General features: G+C 36.7%; 1 protein-coding gene across 1 annotated transcript; it reads right to left on the bottom strand.

Annotated features, from left to right (window-relative positions):
• Positions 1 to 905: 905 nt before the first annotated feature.
• LOC138707604 (UDP-glucosyltransferase 2-like) lies at positions 906 to 24,184 on the bottom strand. Its single transcript, XM_069837244.1, has 6 exons — positions 23,995 to 24,184; positions 15,733 to 15,929; positions 11,987 to 12,664; positions 7,232 to 7,454; positions 4,687 to 4,906; positions 906 to 2,062 (listed from the first exon to the last, which is right to left on the bottom strand). The coding sequence occupies exons 2-6, from the start codon at positions 15,892 to 15,894 to the stop codon at positions 1,780 to 1,782; spliced, it is 1,566 nt and encodes a 521-aa protein (XP_069693345.1). The 5' UTR covers positions 15,895 to 15,929; positions 23,995 to 24,184; the 3' UTR covers positions 906 to 1,779.

Raw genomic sequence — 24,184 nt, forward strand, 5'->3', positions numbered from 1 at the left:
AAACAGTGATGTTTATGGATGTTATAAAAACAGTGTTGTTGAATGTATTGTAAAGTAATAGTAGTATAATAAATTGAACTATGCAAGTCGTTTTTGCAGATTTTTCCATTGCGCATTGCACTAAATACCCAAAGAATACAATCCCAATTATCTAACCTTTTGCTTTATTTTCTGTCTCTGTCTGGTTGTATTTTAATTGGGTAGTGTAAAATAGATCGTCTCTTTTATCTTCTTGTTGGCTCCGGTAAGAATTTTCATTGGAAGATGCTGTGAGGAATAAAAATATAAATGTCTCATTTTAAACTGGGTTAGTTCGTGAATATAGGATGAGGGTGGGAGGGAGGGAGGAAGGGAATGAATACTTTCTGCATAGCTTAACATTTTCGTCACCAAATGCGTTGCTAAATGCATTGAGTACTTAGTTTTATTTAGGCTACTTGGTGCGCTGCTAGATGTAATAAGTTCTCCTCCACCCAACAGGTGGCAACAAGATCAATTTCTACATTAGCACCTCTAGCATGTGTTACGGGAAACTCAGTAAGATTCGCATCCTATTAGATATTTATCCATATATGCGACCACTAAATAGCTCCTTGATGACAACAGAGTGAATCTAGTAAGCTGTGATTGGAAACGAGAACGGCAACGTTAAAATTTGGCCAAATCTCGCATTCTCATTCCCGGGCTCCGAAAAGCTTCTCGTTAATTGTGAATGCTTCCAGGCTTCCATTTAAATATATATTTATTGTAAAACTGTTCCGTTGTCGTTTCCGTTCCCGGTTTATTCCGGACCAGTCTTAAAATGTTAAAACTAGTGCAGAGTAAAGTCGCACACGACACAAGCAATAGTGAGGATGAAGCAAGGAAAAGGATTGGATTCTTGCATGCAAATAATGATAATAAAGTGGGAGTTTGATCCCATTTATTTACAGTATGTATAAAAATAGAACGTTATAATAAATCAATTTTGTGCGAGATCGTTCGTATTTGCTTGTTTTCCGCACAGAACCAATACGCGGTAAGTGTGAAATACCACATTCATTATTCCCAACGTAACACACATAACAATTTCCCTCTTCTTACCGCTTAAGCGCGACATTCATTTTACTGCTTTAGGCTTTTAACTTATTATTTTTAGAGACGTTTAACATAGTAATAATTATAAATTGGAAACTTACCACTGCAATTTCACCTAAATTGCAATGTTAATTATTGTTTTTAAATATTTGCAAAAATTAAGTAAAGTCTACTACTCCACGAAAGCTATTGTATTCCTGATACAAGTAACATTAAGGAAGCCGTGAAAAAATCAACAAGACTCCAGATGCCGATGTTATTACTGCAATATGTTATATAAATAATATTGTTAAAATATTAAATTGAAAAAATAAATCGTTACATAACCTTACCGTTTCTTTTAAGTTCGCATTTATAGACTGGGGGGGGGGGGAAGACAGACGTATATCACGGTCTGTTGGAGTATAGATATTTTTGTTTTCTAAAGTTGCCGTCATTAAACAGAAACCAAGATGGAGATTTCATTGCAACTAATTAGAAATTCGTCTTTCAGGTATGTAATAAACGATCTTCGCACAAAATAATGTACGATACACGAGCGGTATGTTTGTTTTCATGTTCTCGGAAATTAAAAAGGCTCAACTACATTTCGCTTTTTCAATCTTTTCCTCGAACATGAAAACGTCAACATACCCCTCTTGTAACGTATATTACTATTATTGATAGAGTTTTCGAAATAGTTCTATATTTCAGTTCAAGTTATCAATTCTGTTTCTTCTTCTTACTTGGATTTGAGAACAACATATTTAATAATGCTCTGAACACCCAGTAAACTACCAGAATTATTGCAAGTCCCGCTGCGACCACAACCAACAACACGTCGAGCAGAAGGTACTCGTACCAATACAGTTCAGCCCCTGCTGAACGCAGATGTGGCGCTCCCTGGTGTCTGATGACGTATTCCGTCCAGAACACTGCTCGATCTAAGGCGGAGTTCGGATGATCTCTGAACATTTCCGACATTTTCTTCGCGTTGGCTGCGTAGCTGCGTATAGAAAAGATACATGCATTTTAATAGTACATTATGCAACGAGCCTATAATGATAGTAATTAAGAAGCGAGTATGGATGTTTATGAAACGAGCGCAAGCGAGTTTCACAATTTTCATACGAGCTTCTTAATTACCATTATAGGCGAGTTTCATACGACTTTTTATGCTCGACCATATTTCTAACTTGAAATTATTCATCTTATTTGTATCTAACTGACCTTGAGCAATACCTCGTAAATTGTGAGATGTGCGCAGACGCGAAAGTATTGATTTTTTCCGAGGAACAGATGTCCACATTGACCTTGATACCCTATAAGAACCTACAGAGTAAACTAAATATTAACTTTGATATAACATTGAAATTAAATTAGACATTGAAAAACGAGATGACAAATTGAACTTATTTGAATATTATTTACAATTAACGCTAATTATTATAGTAACAGAGCATAATCTTCTGCGACAGTATTGGATTTCCAGCCTCCGTGACTTTTCGCTAATTCTCTTTCGATTGCATATCCGAGAATAATCGATACTTGCGGTTTTATAACGGTACAAAGCTGACTTGTCATTGGCTGAACACCTGTACTTTAATGAGTAGGTGTACTTTAATGACATGCATTAAAGGACTGCTACGAGGTGTATAATTACTATATTTCGGCATGGTCGAGCATAAAAATATATACACTACCACAGAATCGTTATGTTTAATTTGTACTTCAGTAAAAAGAGAAACTTGTTTCGTTGTTCTTAATTTCTGCAATAAATTGTCTAGCATTTATTAATCAGGTAATGTTTCAGTACTTTGGTTTGTATATTGTAATTCTAAATTTAATATTGATTGTAATTATAGCTTTAATTATGAAGTATGTTTCTGAAAAAAATAAATGTGTGTTGAAGTTCTTCAGTGTCATATACGTGACCAGAACATACAAATTATCTGAAATTATTTAATCTTCTTATCCATATGGTAGAATGTTTGTCATTATTCAATAATTTCACATAAACTCATATAATATAGCTTTTCGTATGGTTTAACCGCTTGTAGCAAAGGTTTGCCAAGTAAAAATATTGTTTACTATTCATTATTATTATTATTATTATTATTATTATTATTATTATTATTATTATTATTATTATTATTATTGTTGTTATTAATGTTATTGTTATTATTCAATTCGGCTTTTTATATAGTTTTTCGTTTGTTTATATTTTGAGACTTGTCAAGCAAAATGAACCAAATGTGTAGATTATAATTTCATGCCTTCAGCGGCATACTGTGCTTGAAGTTAATACATAAAATCGAAATTTAAGAAGACAATTGCGCACTCGTTTTCAGACACAAAACTTTCATCATAGCCAAAACACAGAGAAAACCTGAAATCTCCATGACGGGCTATTCCATATGAAATCGATCAGTAAAAAACCTCGCATTTTTTAATACTCTAATTTTTTCCCTATTTATACAAGGTGGTGAGGAGAGTGCGTTTTCAAAAATATACTATCGAAAGTCAAACGGTTTTCGTACTATTGAGTGACAAATTTAGCGTATTTTAGAAAAACAAGCCTCTTTCAGCGCTCAGAACTCTGGAACCGTTTACTGCAGAACATTGAACGAGAGCTCATTTTGAAGCTGACATTTGGTAGGTTATGTTAAGAAGTAATCCTTATTTTTATTGTATACATAGAGACAGATAATCTGATTTTACTTACTTTTAGGCTTTTTGTCCATTTGTTGTAAAAATGTAAAAAATATTGAGAAAAAACCTTTGCATTATTAAGAGGGATTCGGCATTGTTTGCTTAGTGGCTCGGGAATAAGTTTCGAGGGTATTAAATAAATTATATTCACACGCCTTGAATTGAACGGCGCAGTACCGCACGAACTGGCCGAGAGATGAAGGTAAGCGATGGTTAGGCGTCATTTTACTCCTGTGTTTATGAAAACTTGTGATAAAGCTAGTCCAGCTATGCGCTACTAGACGAAACATCACGTGTTTATGTCTTCTGGCCTTGCTTGCCTAGGCTAGCTCCCGCCTCACAGCCAGCTGGTTAGTTCACGCGCGTACTATTTATTTTCTTTATTTGATATTTTCAATACTTTCTTATCAACGTTGCACCAGTAAAAAATATGTGTTTATTTGTACTTTCAATGCGGAATCTAGCCATATATTTTAAAAATATTTTTTCGTGGACAAAGGCGTCTTAATGAAGAAAAATCTAAATTTCTCCATTTTCATAAAAAGTAAGAAAAACTGTTTACATGTCAATATAAACTTTAACTTCTCAGCATCAAAATAATCCATGATTTTGATCATTGGGTGAAAGAGTTTCGGAGACACAACAGTTTAAATTTGCTAATTTTATGAAAATACGATAAATTTAAATATTTTTAATTTAAAATCTATGAAGTTCTGATGCCGCAAACTTTGCACAAAGCATTGTATCACAGTTGTCAACGGACAGAAAAAGTTTCATTGTATTTAAAAATTGCAAGGTCAATTTTCTCTATATTTCGGTCGATTTGAGATGGAGTAGCCCGTACATGTATGCCCTTATCTCGTCACACATTAATGAAACGTTACTTCATTGCATTAAGAAAACAATTGTGGATCGTACCTGGCATTGTTGAGAATTTCTCTGATAGCTTTGAGGACGCTCTCCTTCGACATAGTGTAACGATCCAGAAACACTCCCATGCCTGTACGGATGATTGTCTGCATGTTTAACAACTGGTCTGCAGCAAAAGGCACCCCGACGATAGGAACTCCTCTGTACATCGTTTCTGATGTGCTCATCTTGCCACAATGACTAATAAACATGCGGATGTTGGGATGTGCTGAAAATGTTTGCAAACGATATTCATTCACGGTACATTCGTTTTGAACTTAATGCTACAGGTGTGATTGGTGAAGGTTCTAAATATTTCGACCGTTTGTTGAAACATGAAGTTTCCAACTTCTCGTGGATTTCACATGCACGGATGTTTCGTGTTCTTTGGACTTCCGTCTGCACTTTGGATATGTCATATCTAGGGACCGGATTTTTATGTAATAGAAACAGTTATATTACCGGTTCTTCTGTTTGGTTGTGAAACTTGGACTCTCACTCTGAGAGAGGAACATAGGTTAAGGGTGTTTGAGAATAAGGTGCTTAGGAAAATATTTGGGGCTAAGAGGGATGAAGTTACAGGAGAATGGAGAAAGTTACACAACGCAGAACTGCACGCATTGTATTCTTCACCTGGCATAATTAGGAACATGAAATCCAGACGTTTGAGATGGGCAGGGCATGTAGCACGTATGGGCGAATCCAGAAATGCATATAGAGTGTTAGTTGGGAGACCGGAGGGAAAAGACCTTTAGGGAGACCGAGACGTAGATGGGAGGATAATATTAAAATGGATTTGAGGGAGGTGGGATATGATGATAGAGACTGGATTAATCTTGCACAGGATAGGGACCGATGGCGGGCTTATGTGAGGGCGGCAATGAATCTTCGGGTTCCTTAAATCCATTTGTAAGTAAGTAAGTAAGGCTATCAAGGTGTGAAATATGTATATATTTATGTAAGAAAAATAAGCTGAATATGTACCAAAATATGTAAAATCATGAAAATATATATCCATATCTGGCAGGTAAAGGATAAGGAAGACTCTCCAGTTGTGATTTCATAGAGCAACCGACGTTTTTACCGCACACTTGACATATTACCACATTTCATTCTGTAGTTGAAGATTTGTCCATTGCAATCCATGATTTAATTTTTGTCGTTAGAGTTGAAGATAGAGGGGCCATTTTAGTTATTTAAAATCAGTAGATAAACTCACTTGCACTTTGTAGGTAGGCCTACTGTAAGCACTAAAACTAGAGGACTGAGTGAAATGAATGACACAACAGTACTGCAAGCACTGTTTCGCTTTACTGGATTAGGAGAAAATAAGAGGAGATGTGGGACATATGCATTTTAGCTGCTCCCTGTAAGAAACAAGTACCTACTAAAACCTCAAACTATAGGCATTTACAAACTGTTGTTTGAGAAGTGACATTCCTGTCTTATTCAGAAGGGTAGGATTATTCAAGCCGAGAACCATACTTTCTAATTGCTCGGAAAATCCCATTTCCCTATTGATCTACTAAATTTAAAATAAAGAGGTCAAGCAATAACCTGAAAGTCTCATGTCAGACTTGACACGGGTTTTCCCTGGAAGAATTAGGAAGAGGGTGGGTAGGTTGCAAATTGCATGGGAACGGCTTGTTAAAACGTGTGTAGAACAATTATAGTTCGAGATAAATCATGTCCTCCACCCCATGAAGGTAACGCTACTTTCTCAGTAATTTTTACAATAAAAGGTAGTTGTATGAGAAACGTTGCCTTTTGTTCACTCATATTTACAGTGGGCGCTATGGGGTGAGTGCCTCTATTACTTCCTGGAACTAAGGACGTTATGTTTCGTCCCGAAATATATCCTTTCTTGGGTAGATAAAAAGGCTTTTTAAATCTGTGTATTTCAAATTGTAAACTTCCCCAGCAGAAGTTTTCTTTTTCCTTTCAGCGAAGTAAAAACGAATAAAATTCCTAAATATGTAGATTTATGTAATACCATGTCATAATATGTAATGTGGGGTAAATATGTAAAAATATGTAGTATCAAATTTTAATATATTAATGGTAATTACAAGATTCGCAAAGATTTGTTATTTATATAGGGGAGAGTCGGGTAGTATCGGACATCGGGTAATATCGGACAGTGCGTTTCTTTCATCTACCACCATATGGTAGTACCTGAATGACATGGTTACGTTTCTCTATGCGACATCACAGAAACGTAACCATGTCAATTAGGTACTATCATCGTGTGGTAGATGAAAGAAACTTACTGTCCGATATTACCCGCTGTCCGATACTACCCGACTCTCCCCTACTGTTAGGTTGAAAGGAATATTACATAAAAATCCGGTCCCTAGTCATATCTTTGACTCACCGTTTATCCAGGCATAACAAACATCGCATTAAACTACACAAATATGTAAGATAATAATAAGTGCTTAATTATTTTTGTGTAACGTACTAATTGAAGCAAAGAATTGATCTATTTAAAATCTGTAGGGTAATAATGGTATATTGGCTACGTTGACCGTAAGGAATATAACCGTAATACTACCTAGGATGTCACTCTGTGGCAGCCATTTGCTTATTTTGACGTTGGGCGGCATTCCGGGAAGATTTTCAGATTCAAATTTCCAGAGAATTCTCTGAGGCAATTCTGAAAATGCACCCAGTAGTGCTTGGAGTTGACTTGGTGACAAAGCGTCGCTCCGGAGGTTTGAACCCAGACTAAAATAAATGAATCCGTCCTTCGCTTCATCCAGATATTTCTGCAGATCCTAAAAGAGAAACCAATAATTTAGCACAGATATAGAATCTATTTCATGAAAAGTTTTTGAACATAGAGTGCTACATTGCGCTTTTTGCAATCCTCACTCTGATAAATCATTTTTCTTATTTTCTTTGGTCCTCAAATTGGTGTAATTTAAAAATTATTCGAATTCAAATTCAAATTAATTTACAATTTACATTTGAAATGAATACATATGAATAGATACCCGAAATGAGCATATGCTCGTGCTCGGGTACAATCCAGTAGTCTACATAAATTTTACAGAGATCAAATAATAATGCTGATGATAGAAATAATAGTAATAATAATAATAATAATAATAATAATAATAATAATGATAATAATAATAGAATAATCTTGACGGACATGATACAAAGCTAGTAATACAAAATAATTCATTAATAATAATAATAATAATAATAATAATAATAATAATAATAATAATAATAATAGTGATAAAACAAAAATATTTACAATAATAAAATAAATACTATGACGGATAAAATAAAATATAAAACCACTACGAGAGTTAACACAACTTTAATAAGCATATAATAACCGGAAAAAAATGATGAACTCGAAACTCAACAGAAAAGTTCGTTGTATCGCAGACGACAGCAACCGCCGTATTGACATTGTGTTGTGCATTATTGGTAGTAGGGGGAGCCGAAAGTCTACGTAACTGCCGTTCTCTTCTAATCTTCTCGTACAATCATGGGAAGTTAGTGCTGCAAAAACAAAATGTCTACGAGCCAAACTGTTCATTATTACCAGGATAAATACAAATAATACTGAAATATATTAATCAAGTTTCAGTTATAGATCTCCCCTTTTGTGCAAGAGGTATCATATCAAAATAATTTATGAATGGCGGGGAAAATATAAATTTCAAGAACTCTCTATTGACAAAGATAGTGACAAGTACAATCAAGTGTATCTGTGGCGATGCTAAGAAATCATTTATTGGATTATATTCGTATTATTAATGAAAATGATGATGGAAATTTCGAAAATATAAATAATATCCACTGCAAGATCTCGAAATTAATGTGTCGAATAGAAATAGTCATGTATCACTTTATCTGTTCAGAAATTGCAGCCACATGTTAATGTGAGTAGAGTAAATTTCTAGAATTGGGTGGTGCATAATATTAATAATGGATTTTAACTACATTTAATTATTCAGAGATGAAATATGGAGTCATGTAGCGATAGAAAACAGATACCGGTACTCAAGTGTAGGAAACCCCCTATCTTTATGTCTATATTGTACACAATAATGACATGCACGTGCACATCTATTGGGCAGTAAATCTCACTTGATATATGAGGCATTCAGAGCTAAACTGGATCAAGTCCATGAGACGTAGTTTTGAGATAATAGGACTTAAAGTTAACTTGCTCTAGTGGATTATCTAATTTCACTAGCAATAATGTTATTGCTCCATTCTCAAATTATAGATTTATAAAATATGAACAATTGTGATGTTAATTGATGCAACGCTTTGGTGACTTGATCCACTATGGCTCAGAATATCGTGAACTAGTCATCTGAGAAAAAAGTGACCGGTGTCACCTACCTGCGAATGCTTGGAATTAAGACTTGATCCACTACTACTCGGAAAAGATCCAACTTCAGATAATCAGAAAATGAATTAAACTGAATTTATGAAAATTTGTGACTTATCCACTTTAGCTTTGAACGCCTCATATGTCAGAGGAAGACCATTAGTGTTTGTGTGCATATGAAGTGAGATAAGTGTAATATGGTACTATACTTCGTTCTATATAATGTCTGACAGGAGAAGTAAACATTTCCGACAGCGGAGGAGAGAAGTATAATTGCTATTAAACCAATGGCAGAGGTTTCATTTAATGTTTATCTTCAAGTTGAGTGGTGTAGAACGCTTCATACCGTCCAACTTCAAGACAAGCGTGGAATAAGACTCTGCCATTGATTGAATAGTAATAATACTTCTCTCATCCTCTGCCGGCAATGTTTACATCTCCTGTCAGACATGGAAAGAAGTATAGTCAGCGATGTATGCAATAAAGTAATATAGGACCTGGTCATCCTAGCTCAATATCTCCTGTCTTAGTTGCCTAATGAGTGATGTATTATTGGTTTCACTTATGAGATTCAAAGCTTTGTTCGGACAGTTGACTAAAGAACAACAGTAAATAATATAGTGGGTATCCGGTATGGCTTAGTGGATAAAATGTAATAAATTTCAATTGGACCATCTATGCTTATCTTATAAGATAAGCATTGATGGTCCAATTGAAATTTATTACATTATAGTGAACTTATCGGAAAATCAAAACAAAGATGAAATTAGTGGATAAAGCATCAGCACGTAGAGCTGAAAACCCGGGTTCAAATCCCGGCGCCGGAGAGAATTTTTCTCCGTTCCAATACTCTTTCATCGTATGATGACGCAGAATATCTGCATGGAAATATCAAATGTACTTCGGTACATTAAAATAATATATATGATATGCGTAAATCACTTCGTGATTTAAGACGGCGCTTATTCCGTCGGATCCCGGCCAACTAGTCACTCATTACGAGTGCACCTCAGCACATGTGTGGACTTCAGTCCTACGTTCATAGACATCTATGACGTAGTGCAGAGGGCGGCCACTAGAGTGAACCCAAGAGTTGGAACTTAAACTGAGACGATTCTGTCCGACGGAGGGATGGGTATCCGGTGTGGCTTAGTGGATAAAGCGTCAGCACGTAGAGCTGAAAACCCGGGTTCAAATCTCGGCGCCGGAGAGAATTTTTCTCCGTTCCATTACTCTTTCATCGTATGATGACGCAGAATATCTGCATGGAAATATCATATGTACTTCGGTACATTAAAATAATATATATGATATGCGTAAATCACTTCGTGATTTAAGACGGCGCTTATTCCGTCGGATCCCGGCCAACTAGTCACTCATTACGAGTGCACCTCAGCACATGTGTGGACTTCAGTCCTACGTTCATAGACATCTATGACGTAGTGCAGAGGGCGGCCACTAGAGGGAACCCAAGAGTTGGAACTTAAACTGAGACGATTCTGTCCGACGCCGGGGTGGAATCCGGTGTGGCTTAGTGGATAAAGCGTCAGCACGTAGAGCTGAAAACCCGGGTTCAAATCCCGGCGCCGGAGAGAATTTTTCTCCGTTCCATCACTCTTTCATCGTTTGTTCGGACAGTTGACTAAACAACAGTAAATAATAAGCTAAATTAAAGTAAAATATAAAGAAATGATGTCGAGTGGAGAACGTAAATTCTAAGCTGAAGAAGAACGGAAAATCATAGAATATACAGGGACATCACTTTATTTTTACTTCAATTTTTATTGTACCTGAGTTTTTTAATGTACTTCACTCCCACCCCTTCTACTAATGAAGTTCCAACTGTCCTCCGACAGAATCAATATTGAATCATATTTTCGCACAAGTACTGTCCGTTTGCCTAAGTCGCATCCCGATTTCCCCCACCTGCTTCTGCACGCCCCTCTGTAAAAGCTGGGCTGTCTTAGCTCTTTTCTGAAAATATTAATTTCTGTTAGGAATTGGACGTTTACGTAATATTATACAACTGTTTAAAATAACTTAAATAAAAGGGCCTCGTTAAGTAATTAACTGGCACGTGATTTATCCACTTTCTACGATCCTGCGGCATAACCACTTGGACGGACAGTAGGTAGCATGTCTGAGTAATTTTATCTGTGCGGTTCGGGCAGAAGTGAAGACTGAATTTACAGTACGTAAGGTACTCTTTTATAGAGTAGGTACAGAATTATTTCAACATGAGTTACTAGTACGAAGGATGAAACTGGCAATTGGAATTAGATGCAATAGTCTATAGTGCGATAATATGCACAAAAGACTGAAGCCTGTATCGAAATGAACGGCCACCATTTTCAAAAATGTGTTTAAATATCCATATTATGATTATTTTTCAATATAACTTCATTCTCTATATTGTACGCTAATGTGCTGTAGACAATATAATATACACTGCATAATGAATACGTTCGCATGGATAACTCAGTTCGTGAGTAAAAAGACTTATTGCTAATACAGTACTGCATTTTGATTAAACAAAAACCTAATGAAAATTATCGAACTGAAAATCGCGATATCTCCTAGTTTACGTAAATGAATGAAGTACTTTTCTTCCCTATATACCTAGTAAAATGATTTGTTTGTGTTTTACGCCAGTGTAATCGAACTCCAGCCATGGAAGGGGGTAGCGAACGGTGTTTCCGGTTCTCTAAAGGTATAGCCAGGTTAATATTAAAAATGATAGTAAAAATAAAATGATGTCCCTGTACATGGCGAGAGACGACTGTATGAATTACTGCAATTCTAAATATTTTGCCTGTAGACAACGAAACGTCGGAGAGGAGAGACTAATGGAACGAGATGCATCAGAAAGCAATGACTCTGAAATTAATAATAATAATAATAATAATAATAATAATAATAATAATAATAATAATAATAATAATAAGGTACCTTCGGCAAAGGATCAGGCTTCTCTTTAACGTGCATTCCACCAATTGGTATTACATTAGGCGTCAACGGCCTGGCGTCTTCTAGTCCGAATATAGTGTTTTCAAGAACTAAGCTGAAATTTCTTTGAATATCCACGAAAGACGGCATGTCCTGCTTGAAGAACTCCTTCGCCATGGCTTCCATGTTGGGAATATGTACGTACAGATATTTATAAAGATAGTAGTAATGAATGTAAGTATTGTAGAGCTTTTGTGTGAATGTCATGCTACTAGTATAAGGTAGCATAGAAACAGGCATGTAGGAAGGGTTGTCTGGGATCCCCAAGGCTGCATCAATCCACGGAGTAAGTCCGAAGGGTGATATAGCAACCACAGGCGGGGACCCGAATTTCTGTATGAACCCATAGAAGCATTCGCCGAAAGCGGCTTCGACGATAATGAGGTCAAATTGGTCATTTGATGGATAGTTGAGTAGCTTCTTCGCCCCGTCTGAGTTCAATTCCTTCTGACAAAGAGCAGAGACCCACTGAAATAAAGCGGTAATAACCCCCGTGTGAGTACCATCGCCAAAGTTTTCATAATCGAAGTCATCTCTGAGTGTTTCATAAACTCCTTCCAGTTTGATGTTTGTTAGATTAGGAACATTATCCTTACCGGCATCGGGGCTTGCCACTGTCACCTGAAAAAGTAAGACGAAAAAACATTGACAACAATATAAGTTTCTATCTTATGCTATGATTTGTTATGTCCGGTTACCTCACGGTTAACATTTTATTTTCTATGTTATGTTGATTCATGCTATGCTATGTTGCGTTGTGTCAAGTTCCGTTAAAGCATAATAAATTATTTTATGCTCGACCATGCCGAAATGTAATTATACACCTGGTAGCAGCCCTTTAATGGACCTCATTAAAGTACACCTATTCATTAAAGTTCAGGTGTTCCACCAATCAAAAAATACCATTGTAGCAATATGAAAGCGCAAGTATCGATTATTCTCGGATATGCAATCGAAAGACAACAATAAATCAATAAATCACCTATATTTGAAATAAAGTCAGTTCTGTTACTATAATAATTAGCGTTAATTGTAAATAATATTCAAATAAATTCAATTTGTCATCTCGTTTTTCAATGTCAAGGTCAATATCGACATCTGTTTCTCGGGAAAAAAATCAATACTTTCGCGTCTGCGCACATCTCACAATTTACGCGGTATTGCACAAGGTCAGTTTCGCTCCTCAGTCAGATAAGAATAACATGAATACTTATGAATAATAATTTCAAGTTAGAAATATGGTCGAGCATAAAAAGTCGTATGAAACTTGACTATAATGGTAATTAAGACGCTCGTATGAAAATTATGACACTTGCTGCGCTCGTTTCATAAACATACTCGCGTCTTAATTACTACCATTATAGGCTCGTTGCATAATGCACTGTTATATTCAGTCATATAATGTAATGTTCTTCTGACATAGGTGCGTGGAAAACATACACACGTTTATTAACTGCATGTAATCTCAAATTTTCTTTAAAATCTAGAAAAAAACACAACTTGTTTTAATATAACGCGAATAAGACGCGAAGAATCCAAAATACCACGTGATTCACCGTTTTTGTTGGTGTGATATGACTTTGCAGAAAATTATATCCATCTATGAAACATTTGCATATGTCCAGACATATGTTCTATCAGTGAGGAAGTGTGTTGTGTCAGTGAAGTGTGTAGTGTCAGTGAAATGGTTGTGCAAACTATTTGAACAGTGAAATGGTTAGAAGTGTTAGTGAAATCAGGTAGAATCAGTGCAGTGAGTTGACAGCGAAATAAGTGTAGTGCCGAAAGGTACTTGTGCAGGTATGAACTTGTCACACTCGTGGGTCTTAGTTCGATCTTAGGGTTAAGATACAAATTAGATTTATTTTAAATGTTATTTTAAGTGACCATGCTTCATTTAATTTAGGATGCTCGTTATCATTATTATTATTATTATTATTATTATTATTATTATTATTATTATTTATTATTATTATTATTATTATTAATTATTGGTTTTTATTAGGGCCTAGGTGTGTTTATTATTGTCATTATTGAGTGTAATTAGTTACCACTGCCACCGGGTATACACCCATTTGCAGTGTGAATACATACATACATACATACATACATACATACATACATACATACATACATACTTATACTGAGTGTTCAGTTCAAAGTGTGTCATGGCTCGCTGTATGCCGTCGATGAGCCTAGAGAATTCAATCTTCCTACACTTCCGCAGAGGTGTACGGCAAGTACGGTGTTCATTCAGAAGAGTACTTACCGATACGTACATTAACGCCGGTAGTGGCAGGAATGTGAACTGTTTCGAAACATGTACTTTTTTATTTTATTTTAGTTGGTTATTTAACGACGCTGTATCAACTACTAGGTTATTTAGCGTCGATGAGATTGGTGATAGCGAGATGATATTTGGCGAGATGAGGCCGAGGATTCGCCAGAGATTACCTTGTATTCACATTACGGTTGGGGAAAACCTCGGAAAAAACCCAACCAAGTAATCAGCCCAAGCGGGGATCGAACCCGCGCCCGAACGCAACTTCAGACCGGCAGGCAAGCGCCTTAACCGACTGAGCCACGCCGGTGGCTCGAAACATGTACTGAGGTGAGTTTTTTCTTACTGTCGGAATATGGGGAGAGGGTTAAGACGATTACTTACGTATTTGTTGACATTAACTTCTACGGTCAACATGGACACGGAGCATTTGATTTGTATTGTGGAATGTTGCCGTACGCAACCGATGATAACAAATACCCTGCGTACGACTTGGCCGCGCAAAACACAGTTCGAAAGAGGTTATGGTAGCACACAGACAATACAGACCGCCATCTGTTGCTACGACTTTCAAGTTATACCGTACACATTCTCAAGTTCAGATTGAACGTTTTGATTAATAGGCAACTTCTCTGACACAAAAGCTGAAACTCGCTTCAAATCGCTGATTCATCAACAGTGACGTCATGACACACTTTCAAATGAACACCCAGTAGAAGCGTTGTCTCGTAGCAATAACATTGCTATGAGATAAGAAAGAAGTGAGTTACGTATCGATTTATCTGGGAGAATCTCTAATGGCATACCAACATGAGCCGTTCAGAGCAGCATAAGTGATGCAAGTCAAAAATGGGAAATGAGGGTTAAAGTAAACATTCTGTAAAATACAGCGCAAAGTGGCAATTAATATTCCATTTATTTAAACTATTAGTAGTCAGTGGATAGCACGAAGGACATATTAACTGCTACTTTGCGCTGTATTTTATAGAATTTTTACTTTAAACCTCGTTAACCAATTTTGACTTACACCACTTTTGCTCTCAACGGCTCAATTATGATGACTGGATCTGGATTTTCATGTGTCAGTAAACTTAAAAGCACACCGCATCATGATGCGCTGTTCTCTTTGCTCTTCATCTCCGGTGTTCCAATGTGGTCAGTGGGCGACCAGTACCGGAGATTCTGTTTGCTCATACCTACGTATGAGACTCGTGAAATCACTGCTGACAAGCTACAACGCGTTGTAAATAACATGAAGTACCGCCTCCATACATGTTTGGAAATCAAAGACGTGATATTTAAGGTTTCTTGTAATCAGCCTACGATGCGGGACTTGTCGAACACTCTGCAGTTTCCGGTAATTACATTACAAGGCACTTTTACAAATCTAGATTATTTTTTTAATTACCTGGTGACCTCTGTTGGCAAGAGCTATAATTAGGGCTCTGCTGAATATATAATGACTCGGCGAAGCCACGTTTAAGAGACTTAATATCCTTGCACTCTCTGCTCCCTGCAAGCCAGTACTCATAAACTGTAGTGTAGCGAGAAGCAGCACTTCTGTCCACATCGCTCCTTTATCTCTCACAGAAGGAAAGTCCTGACCTGCAAAACACAAGTTCGTTATCTTAGTTTTAGTTAGTTTTAGAGAAGTTAACCTTTGGTCGGCTAGACTCTAAATTAGTCACAGTGCATCGGCAAGAAGAGTCCACAGTTTCGCTCCAGGATGCAAGTTCCCTCCATTATTGGTGTTCATTGTATAATTTTGTGACTCGGAGTATTTCAAAGTTCGTAGATTAAAATAACACATTACTGCTCATAAATTGACGTTTACATTTCTTTAGCAAAATGTTTAGTGTATTCTTATTGCTTCTGTGTAATTAACTTAATCCTCAGTAGATAAATAGGAAAGTGGATAGACAGATTGGTAGATAGATAGGTAAGTAGATAGACACGAAAGTGGATAGAGGGAGAGGTAGACAGGTAAATAGACAGGATAATGGATTTACAAATAGAGAGGTAAGCAGATAGACAGGAAAGTGGATAGAGGGAGAGCTAAATAGGTAAATAGACAGGATAATGGATTTACAAATAGAGAGGTAAGCAGATAGACAGGAAAGTGGATAGAGGGAGTGGTAGATAGGTAAATAGACAGGATAATGGATTTACAAATAGAGAGGTAAGCAGATAGACAGGAACGTGGATAGAGACAGAGGTAGATAGGTAAATAGACAGGATAATGGATTTACAAATAGAGAGGTAAGCAGATAGACAGGAAAGTGGATAGAGGGAGAGGTAAATAGGTAAATAGACAGGATAATGGATTTACAAATAGAGAGGTAAGCAGATAGACAGGAAAGTGGATAGAGGCAGAGGTAGATAGGTAAATAGACAGGATATTGGATTTACAAATAGAGAGGGAAGCAGATAGACAGGAAAGTGGATAGAAGGAGAGGTAGATAGGTAAATAGACAGGATAATGGATTTACAAATAGAGAGTTAAGCAGATAGACAGGAAAGTGGATAGAGGGAGAGGTAAATAGGTAAATAGACAGGATAATGGATTTACAAATAGAGAGGTAAGCAGATAGACAGGAACGTGGATAGAGGGAGAGGTAAATAGGTAAATAGACAGGATAATGGATTTACAAATAGAGAGGTAAGCAGATAGACAGGAAAGTGGATAGAGGGAGAGGTAGAAATGTAAATAGACAGGATAATGGATTTACAAATAGAGAGGTAAGGAGATAGGCAGGAAATTGGATAGAGGGAGAGGTAGATAGTTAAATAGACAGGATAATGGATTTAGAAATAGAGAGGTAAGCAGATAGACAGGAAAGTGGATAGAGGGAGAGGTAGATAGGTAAATAGACAGGATAATGGATTTATAAGTAGAGAGGTAAGTGGATAGACAGGAAAGTAGATAGAGGGAGAGGTAGATAGGTAAATAGACAGGATAATGGATTTACAAATAGAGAGGTAAGCAGATAGACAGGAAAGTGGATAGAGGGAGAGGTAGATAGGTAAATAGACAGGATAATGGCTTTACAAGTAGAGAGGAAAGTGGATAGACAGGAAAGTGGATAGAAGGAGAGGTAGATAGGTAAATAGACATGATAATGGATTTACAAATAGAGAGGTAAGCAGATAGACAGGAACGTGGATAAAGGGAGAGGTAGATAGGTAAATAGACAGGATAATGGATTTACAAATAGAGAGGTAAGTGGATAGACAGGAAAGTGGATAGAGGAAGAGGTAGATAGGTAAATAGATAGGATAATGGATTTACAAATAGAGAGGTAAGCAGATAGACAGGAAAGTGGATAGAGGCAGAGGTAGATAGGTAAATCGACAGGATAATGGATTTACAAATAGAGAGGTAAGCAGATAGACAGGAAAGTGGATAGAGGAAGAGATAAATAGGTAAATAGACAGGATAATGGATTTACAAATAGAGAGGTAAGCAGATAGACAGGAACGTGGATAGAGGGAGAGGTAAATAGGTAAATAGATAGGATAATGGATTTACAAGTAGAGAGGTAAGTGGATAGACAGGAAAGTGGATAGAGGGAGAGGTAGAAATGTAAATAGGCAGGATAATGGATTTACAAATAGAGAGTTAAGCAGATAGACAGGAACGTGGATAGAGGGAGAGGTAGATAGGTAAATAGACAGGATAATGGATTTACAAATAGAGAGGTAAGTGGATAGACAGGAAAGTGGATAGAGGGAGAGGTAGATAGGTAAATAGACATGATAATGGATTTACAAATAGAGAGGTAAGCAGAAAGACGGAACGTGGATAGAGGGAGAGGTAGATAGGTAAATAGACAAGATAATGGATTTACAAATAGAGAGTAAGTGGATAGACAGGAAAGTGGATAGAGGGAGAGGTAGATATGTAAATAGACAAGATAATGGATTTACAAATAGAGAGGTAAGTGGATAGACAGGAACGTGGATAGAGGCAGAGGTAGATAGGTAAATAGACAGGATAATGGATTTACAAATAGAGAGGTAAGCAGATAGACAGGAAAGCGGATATAGGGAGAGGTATATAGGTAAATAGACAGGATAATGGATTTACAAATAGAGAGGTAAGCAGATAGACAGGAAAGTGGATATAGGGAGAGGTAGATAGGTAAATAGACAGGATAAAGGATTTACAAATAGAGAGGTAAGCAGATAGACAGGAAAGTGGATATAGGGAGAGGTAGATAGGTAAATAGACAGGATAATGGATTTACAAATAGAGAGGTAAGCAGATAGACAGGAAAGTGGATAGCCAGATGGGTACAGTTGCGCTCAAAAGTATTTTGTAGAAAGCATGTGTCATAACTACATAAAGATAAAAAAAATGTCTGTGGATAACTGAAAAGCATTTATTTATAATCCATTTAGTACGAAGTCCACACCTGTGGAGTAATGGTTAGCGCGCCTGGCCGCGAAACCAGGTGGCCCGGGTTGGATTCCAGGTCGGGGCATGTTACCTGGTTGAGGTTTTTTCCAGGGTTTTGTCTCAACCCAATATTAGCAAATGCTGTAACTTTCGGTACTGGACTCCGAACTCACTTCACCGGCATTATCACCTTCATTTCATTCAGACGCTAAATAACCTAAGATGTTGATAAATCTTCGTAAAATAATCTAGTAAGATAAAAAAAATAGTACGAAAATACATTCAGTTTAAACAGAGTTATCTTGCGTAAAATAATAATAGAAAATTCTTCTGGATCAAATGCAATTTTTAAGTCCAAGTATGTAATACTTACTTACTTATGGCTTTTAAGGAAGCCGGAGGTTCATTGCCGCCCTCACATAATCCCGCCATCGGTTCCTATCCTGAGGTAGTTTAATCCAATCTCTACCATCAAATCCCACCTCCCTCAAATCCATTTTAATATTATCCTCCCATCTACGTCTTGGCCTCCCCAAAGGTCTTATTCTCTCTCGCCTCCTAACTAACACTCTAAAAGCATTTCTGGATTCACCCATACATGCTACATGCATCTCAAACCTCTGGATTTAATGTTCCTAATTATGTCAGATGAAGAATAAAATGCGTGCAGTTTTGTGTTATGTAATTTCTCCATTCTCCTGTAACTTCATCCCTCTTAGTCCCAAATATTTTCCCAAGCACCTTATTCTCAATCACCCTTAACCTCTGTTCCTCTCTCAAAGTGAGAGTTCAAGTTTCACAACCATACAGAAGAACCGGTAATGTAATTATTTTATAAATTCTAACTTTCAGCGTTTTTGATAGCAGACTGGATGATGAAAACTTCTCAACCGAATAATAATATATATTTCCCATGTTTATTCTGCGTTTAATTTTCTCCCGAGTATCATTTATATTTTTTACTGTTTCTAAAAGATACTAGGATAAATTTCCAATTTTTATATTTCCATTTCGTACAATATTCTGGTCACGAGACATAATCATATAATTTGTCTTTTCGGAATTTATTTCCAAACTTATCTCTTTACTTGCTTTAAATAGAATTCCCGTGTTTTCCCTAATAGTTTGCTTGGACTAGAACTAGAGGACCAATTCCACTTATAGAAAAACATCCCCACACCATGATGCTACCATAATCGTGCTTAATAGTCGGTGCCTGGTATTTTTTGTTGTATCTTTGGTTTTTTGGTGGACGTACATAATGCACACCAACAGAAGAAAATAAATTAAAACACTCCCCGATGAAATTCTCTACACACAGATCAATTTCAGAACACACACACACTTTTCAACACGCAAACGCACCCCCACAACAGACAGCGAATTTCGAGATGACGCCGAGATCTAGTAGGCTCTGAGGATGTTGTGAAGAAGCATCGAAACAGCTGTAAGCCACAGTTGCTTATGTAATTTAACACGAGTAAGTTTGCCAATCAACCAATCATTTAAATTAAATTTACTCTCATCTCTCCATAACACCTTATACCTGTCTGTAGTGTTCCATGTTTGATACATTTTTGCAAACACTAACCTGCCCCTTCTTATTTTTTGGATTTATGAGTGGTTTTTGTGATGGTCGTCTCCCATATAAATCACCAGCTACTAGGCGACGTTTCACAGCAGAGACATGCAGGTTCAGTCCATGGTGCTGCTCTAGGTCATCCCTAATTTGTGGAGCCTATTTTCGTGGATCAGCAACCGACTGCTTACAAATGATTCTGTCATCCCTCACTGTCATTTTTCGAGGACGAAAGACGTTGGCTTATTGTCTACTGACCCTTCTTGTTTTTTCCGTTCACTCCACACAAGAGTTGTTGTGGTTTACCAAAATATTTAGCTAGACTGCAATTTTTCCACCTTCAAAGCATTTCAAACAGCATGTCTCACATCCACAGAGTATTTCTTTTGTTTTGACATGTTTTCAATGGACTGTACAAATACACAAGCACTATATAAATACCTAAACACCAATTTTTAATATATACCATGCCACCAAATCAAACCACAAAATACTTATGTGCTAATGGAATATACATTTATATTGTTAAAATTCTACGAACTAGACTGTTTTCTAGATATGTAACCACAGCAACGTGACGCGAACTCATTGAGTGGCACAACTATGTGCTTTGCGTTGTTGGAACTGCATGCAAACTGTACTGATAACATACAACCTTTAACTACAAAATTCTTTTGAGCGCTACTGTAGAAAGACAGATAGTAGATAGACAGGAAGGTCGATGACAGATAGGCGGACCAATGAATATATACAGTGAGTAACAGAATTATTCGGACACTTAATATTCCAAATGTTTATGTGCATGTTACTAAACATGTTTGCAATAACGCAGGAATTACGCTTGCGGTTACGTCAAATAAACCAATTTGAATAATATGGACATAAAAAGAGCTTGCTAATGAAATTGTATGTTAACATATTTATATAAAAATTAACAAATATACAGTTTACTGCGTAACAAAAATATTCGGACAGTCCTGTTGGTCCTATTCTGTACACCCCTGTTGATCACCGTGGAGGCACCGAGTTTCAATAATATGCCAGAGTACTTAGTCTTACTTGTTCTGTCGTTTGAGCAAGGCGGAACACAAAATGGGGCGTAAAGGTAAGCAAACAACATTTAATCAGAGGCAGTTAGTGATATTCCATCATGGAAAAGGGAAAACAATTCGAAACATTGCATATTTACTTCAGATGAAGAGAAGTACAGTGTCTGACATAATTCTCAGATACAAAAACGAGGACAGAATAGAGCTGAGAAAGCAAACAGGTCGCCGAAAAGTCCTCACAGACAGAGAAGAATCTCTTATTATCAGACAGATTAAAAATAATCCTCGTATAAGTGCTCCGAAGTTAGCTTCTGAAATTGAATCGGCTACGGGTAAAAAAGTGCATGCCCAAACAATTAAGAGGGCAATACATAAACGGGGCTACAACGGAAGATTAGTACGAAAAAAGCCTTATGTCTGTGAAATGAACAGACGTTAACGACTTCAATTTGCTAAGTAATATGAAAATAAAGGCGAAGATTGGTGGAAAAAGGCTCTTTTTTCTGATGAGAGTAAATCCAATGTTTTTGGCAGCGATGGTAGACAAATGGTCTGGAGAAAGCCTAAGGAGGAAATTAAAACCAAGAATTTGCGAGCTACTGTTAAACACGGTAGAGGAAATGTGATGATATGGGGTGCATGTCAGCTTCTGGGGTTGGTGAATTGGTGTTCATCGAGGATTTCATGAAGAAGGAAGACTATCTAAAAATATTAGTAAAAATAAAATGATGTCCCTGTAGTTTGTATTAATTATAATACCTAACATCCTTGTGACATTAAAAGCTTCACTTCTACATAAGAGGTGTAATTAAATATTATTCCTTTCATGGTTCTTATGAAAGAATTATGCCAGTCAGTTCTCTTTCCGGTTCACAAGAATTTTTGGAAGCGTGTGAATTTAATATCGATATTTTCTTAACATATTTTTCTACCTTGCTATAGAAGCAATATGAAAGTAGTGTGAAAGTAATTCTGTTTGACTAAAGTCCAGCGATCGATATTTCGATTGGCTGCAGGAAGGCAGAAATATGCACACCCAGAAACAATGTATGTGCCACGTAATTTTAAAGATACAACACATGTTGCATGTGCAATACACAAGAGCGCCTAAGTGTGTGCTGATTGTGGACAGTCTTGCGAAGCATGTTGCCTAGATAGAGCAGGACTGATAACAAGACTCGACCCATTTTTTGATTCCGTATCTGTACAGCTTCGCATTACGATTGTGTTTTGATGTCTTTGTGGAAAACTGACATCATCACCTGAGATTTCCGTATTTAGAATACGTGCCGTTGGTTTATGATGTTTATACGAAAAAGTAAACTACCTTGAAGGCAGAGAGAATGATTATAATATACAGGGACATCATTTTATTTTTACTAACATTTTTAATATTAACTTAGCTATACCTCTGGATCAACGCCGTTTGCTACCCCCTTCCACGACTGGAGTTCGATGATACTGGCGTAATATACAAACAAATCACTTTACTAGGTATAGGAGGGAAGAAAAGTAGTTCATCCATTTATGTAAACTAGGAAATATCGCAATTTTGAGTTTGATCATTTTCATTAGGTTTTTGTTTAATCAAAATACAGTACAGTATTAACAATGAGTGTTTTTACTCACGAATTGAGCTGTCCATGTGGACGTATTCATTATGCAGTGTATATTATACTGTCTACAGCACATTAGCGTACAATATAGAGAATGAAGTTAAATTGAAAAATAATCATAATATGGATATTTAAACACATTTTTTAAAGTGGTGGCCGCTCATTTCGATACAGGCTTCAGTTATAATGTGGATATTATCGCACTATAGACTATTGTACCTAATCCCAATTACCAGGTTCGTCCTTCGTACTAGTAACTCATGTTGAAATAATTCTGTACCCACTCTATAAAAGAGTACCTTACGTACTGTAAATTCAATCTTCATTTCTGCCCGATCCGAAAAATAAAATTACTCAGACATAGTATCTACTGTCCGTCCAAGTGGTTATGTCGTAACATGACAGTTAATTACTTAACGAGGCCCTTTTATTTAAGTTATTTTAAACAGTTGTATAATATTACGTAGACGTCCAATTCCTAACAGAAATTAATGTTCTCAGAAAAAAAGCTAAGACAGCCCAGCCACTAGCTGGCGAATAGAAGCAGGTGGGGGAAACCGGGATACGACGTAGGCAAATGGACGACAGTATCTGTGCGGAAATGATTTAATATTGACAGCTCTTTCGTCACTGGAAAACGCGAACATATTTTTGGAACGTACTGTTTACTATGACCGTAAGGCTACTATGACTGTATATGCGGTCTTGGATCTGTGTGGAGGACAGTTGAGCTTCATTAGTAGAAGGGGTGGGAGTGAAGTACATTCAAAAACTCAGGTACAATAAAAATTGAAGTAAAAATAAAATGATGTCCCTGTATTACTTAACATTACAAGAAATAGGCTCTCCTTTGTAACTTTCATACGTTTCTGATTTTAGGTTATTTGTGGCACAAATGTGAAATATATCGTGGTATATTCGGTACCAGTTAAATAATAATATTTCTGACGAAAATATGTAATATATATATGTATCAGCTTAGGTTTTAAATCTGAAGCACTGAAAATTATTTTGAAACTGTTCTTACCTTAAAACGTCAATGTATTTCGTTTTTTAATCGCTTCCCTGCTTCAATACAGACGTAGCATCCGAGATAACAGACTGGACTTCTATCACGCAACCACACCTTCACAGTTCAGATACGCTACTAACAGCCGACTTAGCGAATTTAAAATACTGTGATCACGGAGAGCAAGCATTTTTTTTATTCCGCGTGA

This window comes from Periplaneta americana, chromosome 1 (genome assembly GCF_040183065.1).
Source record: "Periplaneta americana isolate PAMFEO1 chromosome 1, P.americana_PAMFEO1_priV1, whole genome shotgun sequence".
NCBI classification, from domain to species: Eukaryota; Metazoa; Arthropoda; class Insecta; order Blattodea; family Blattidae; genus Periplaneta; species Periplaneta americana.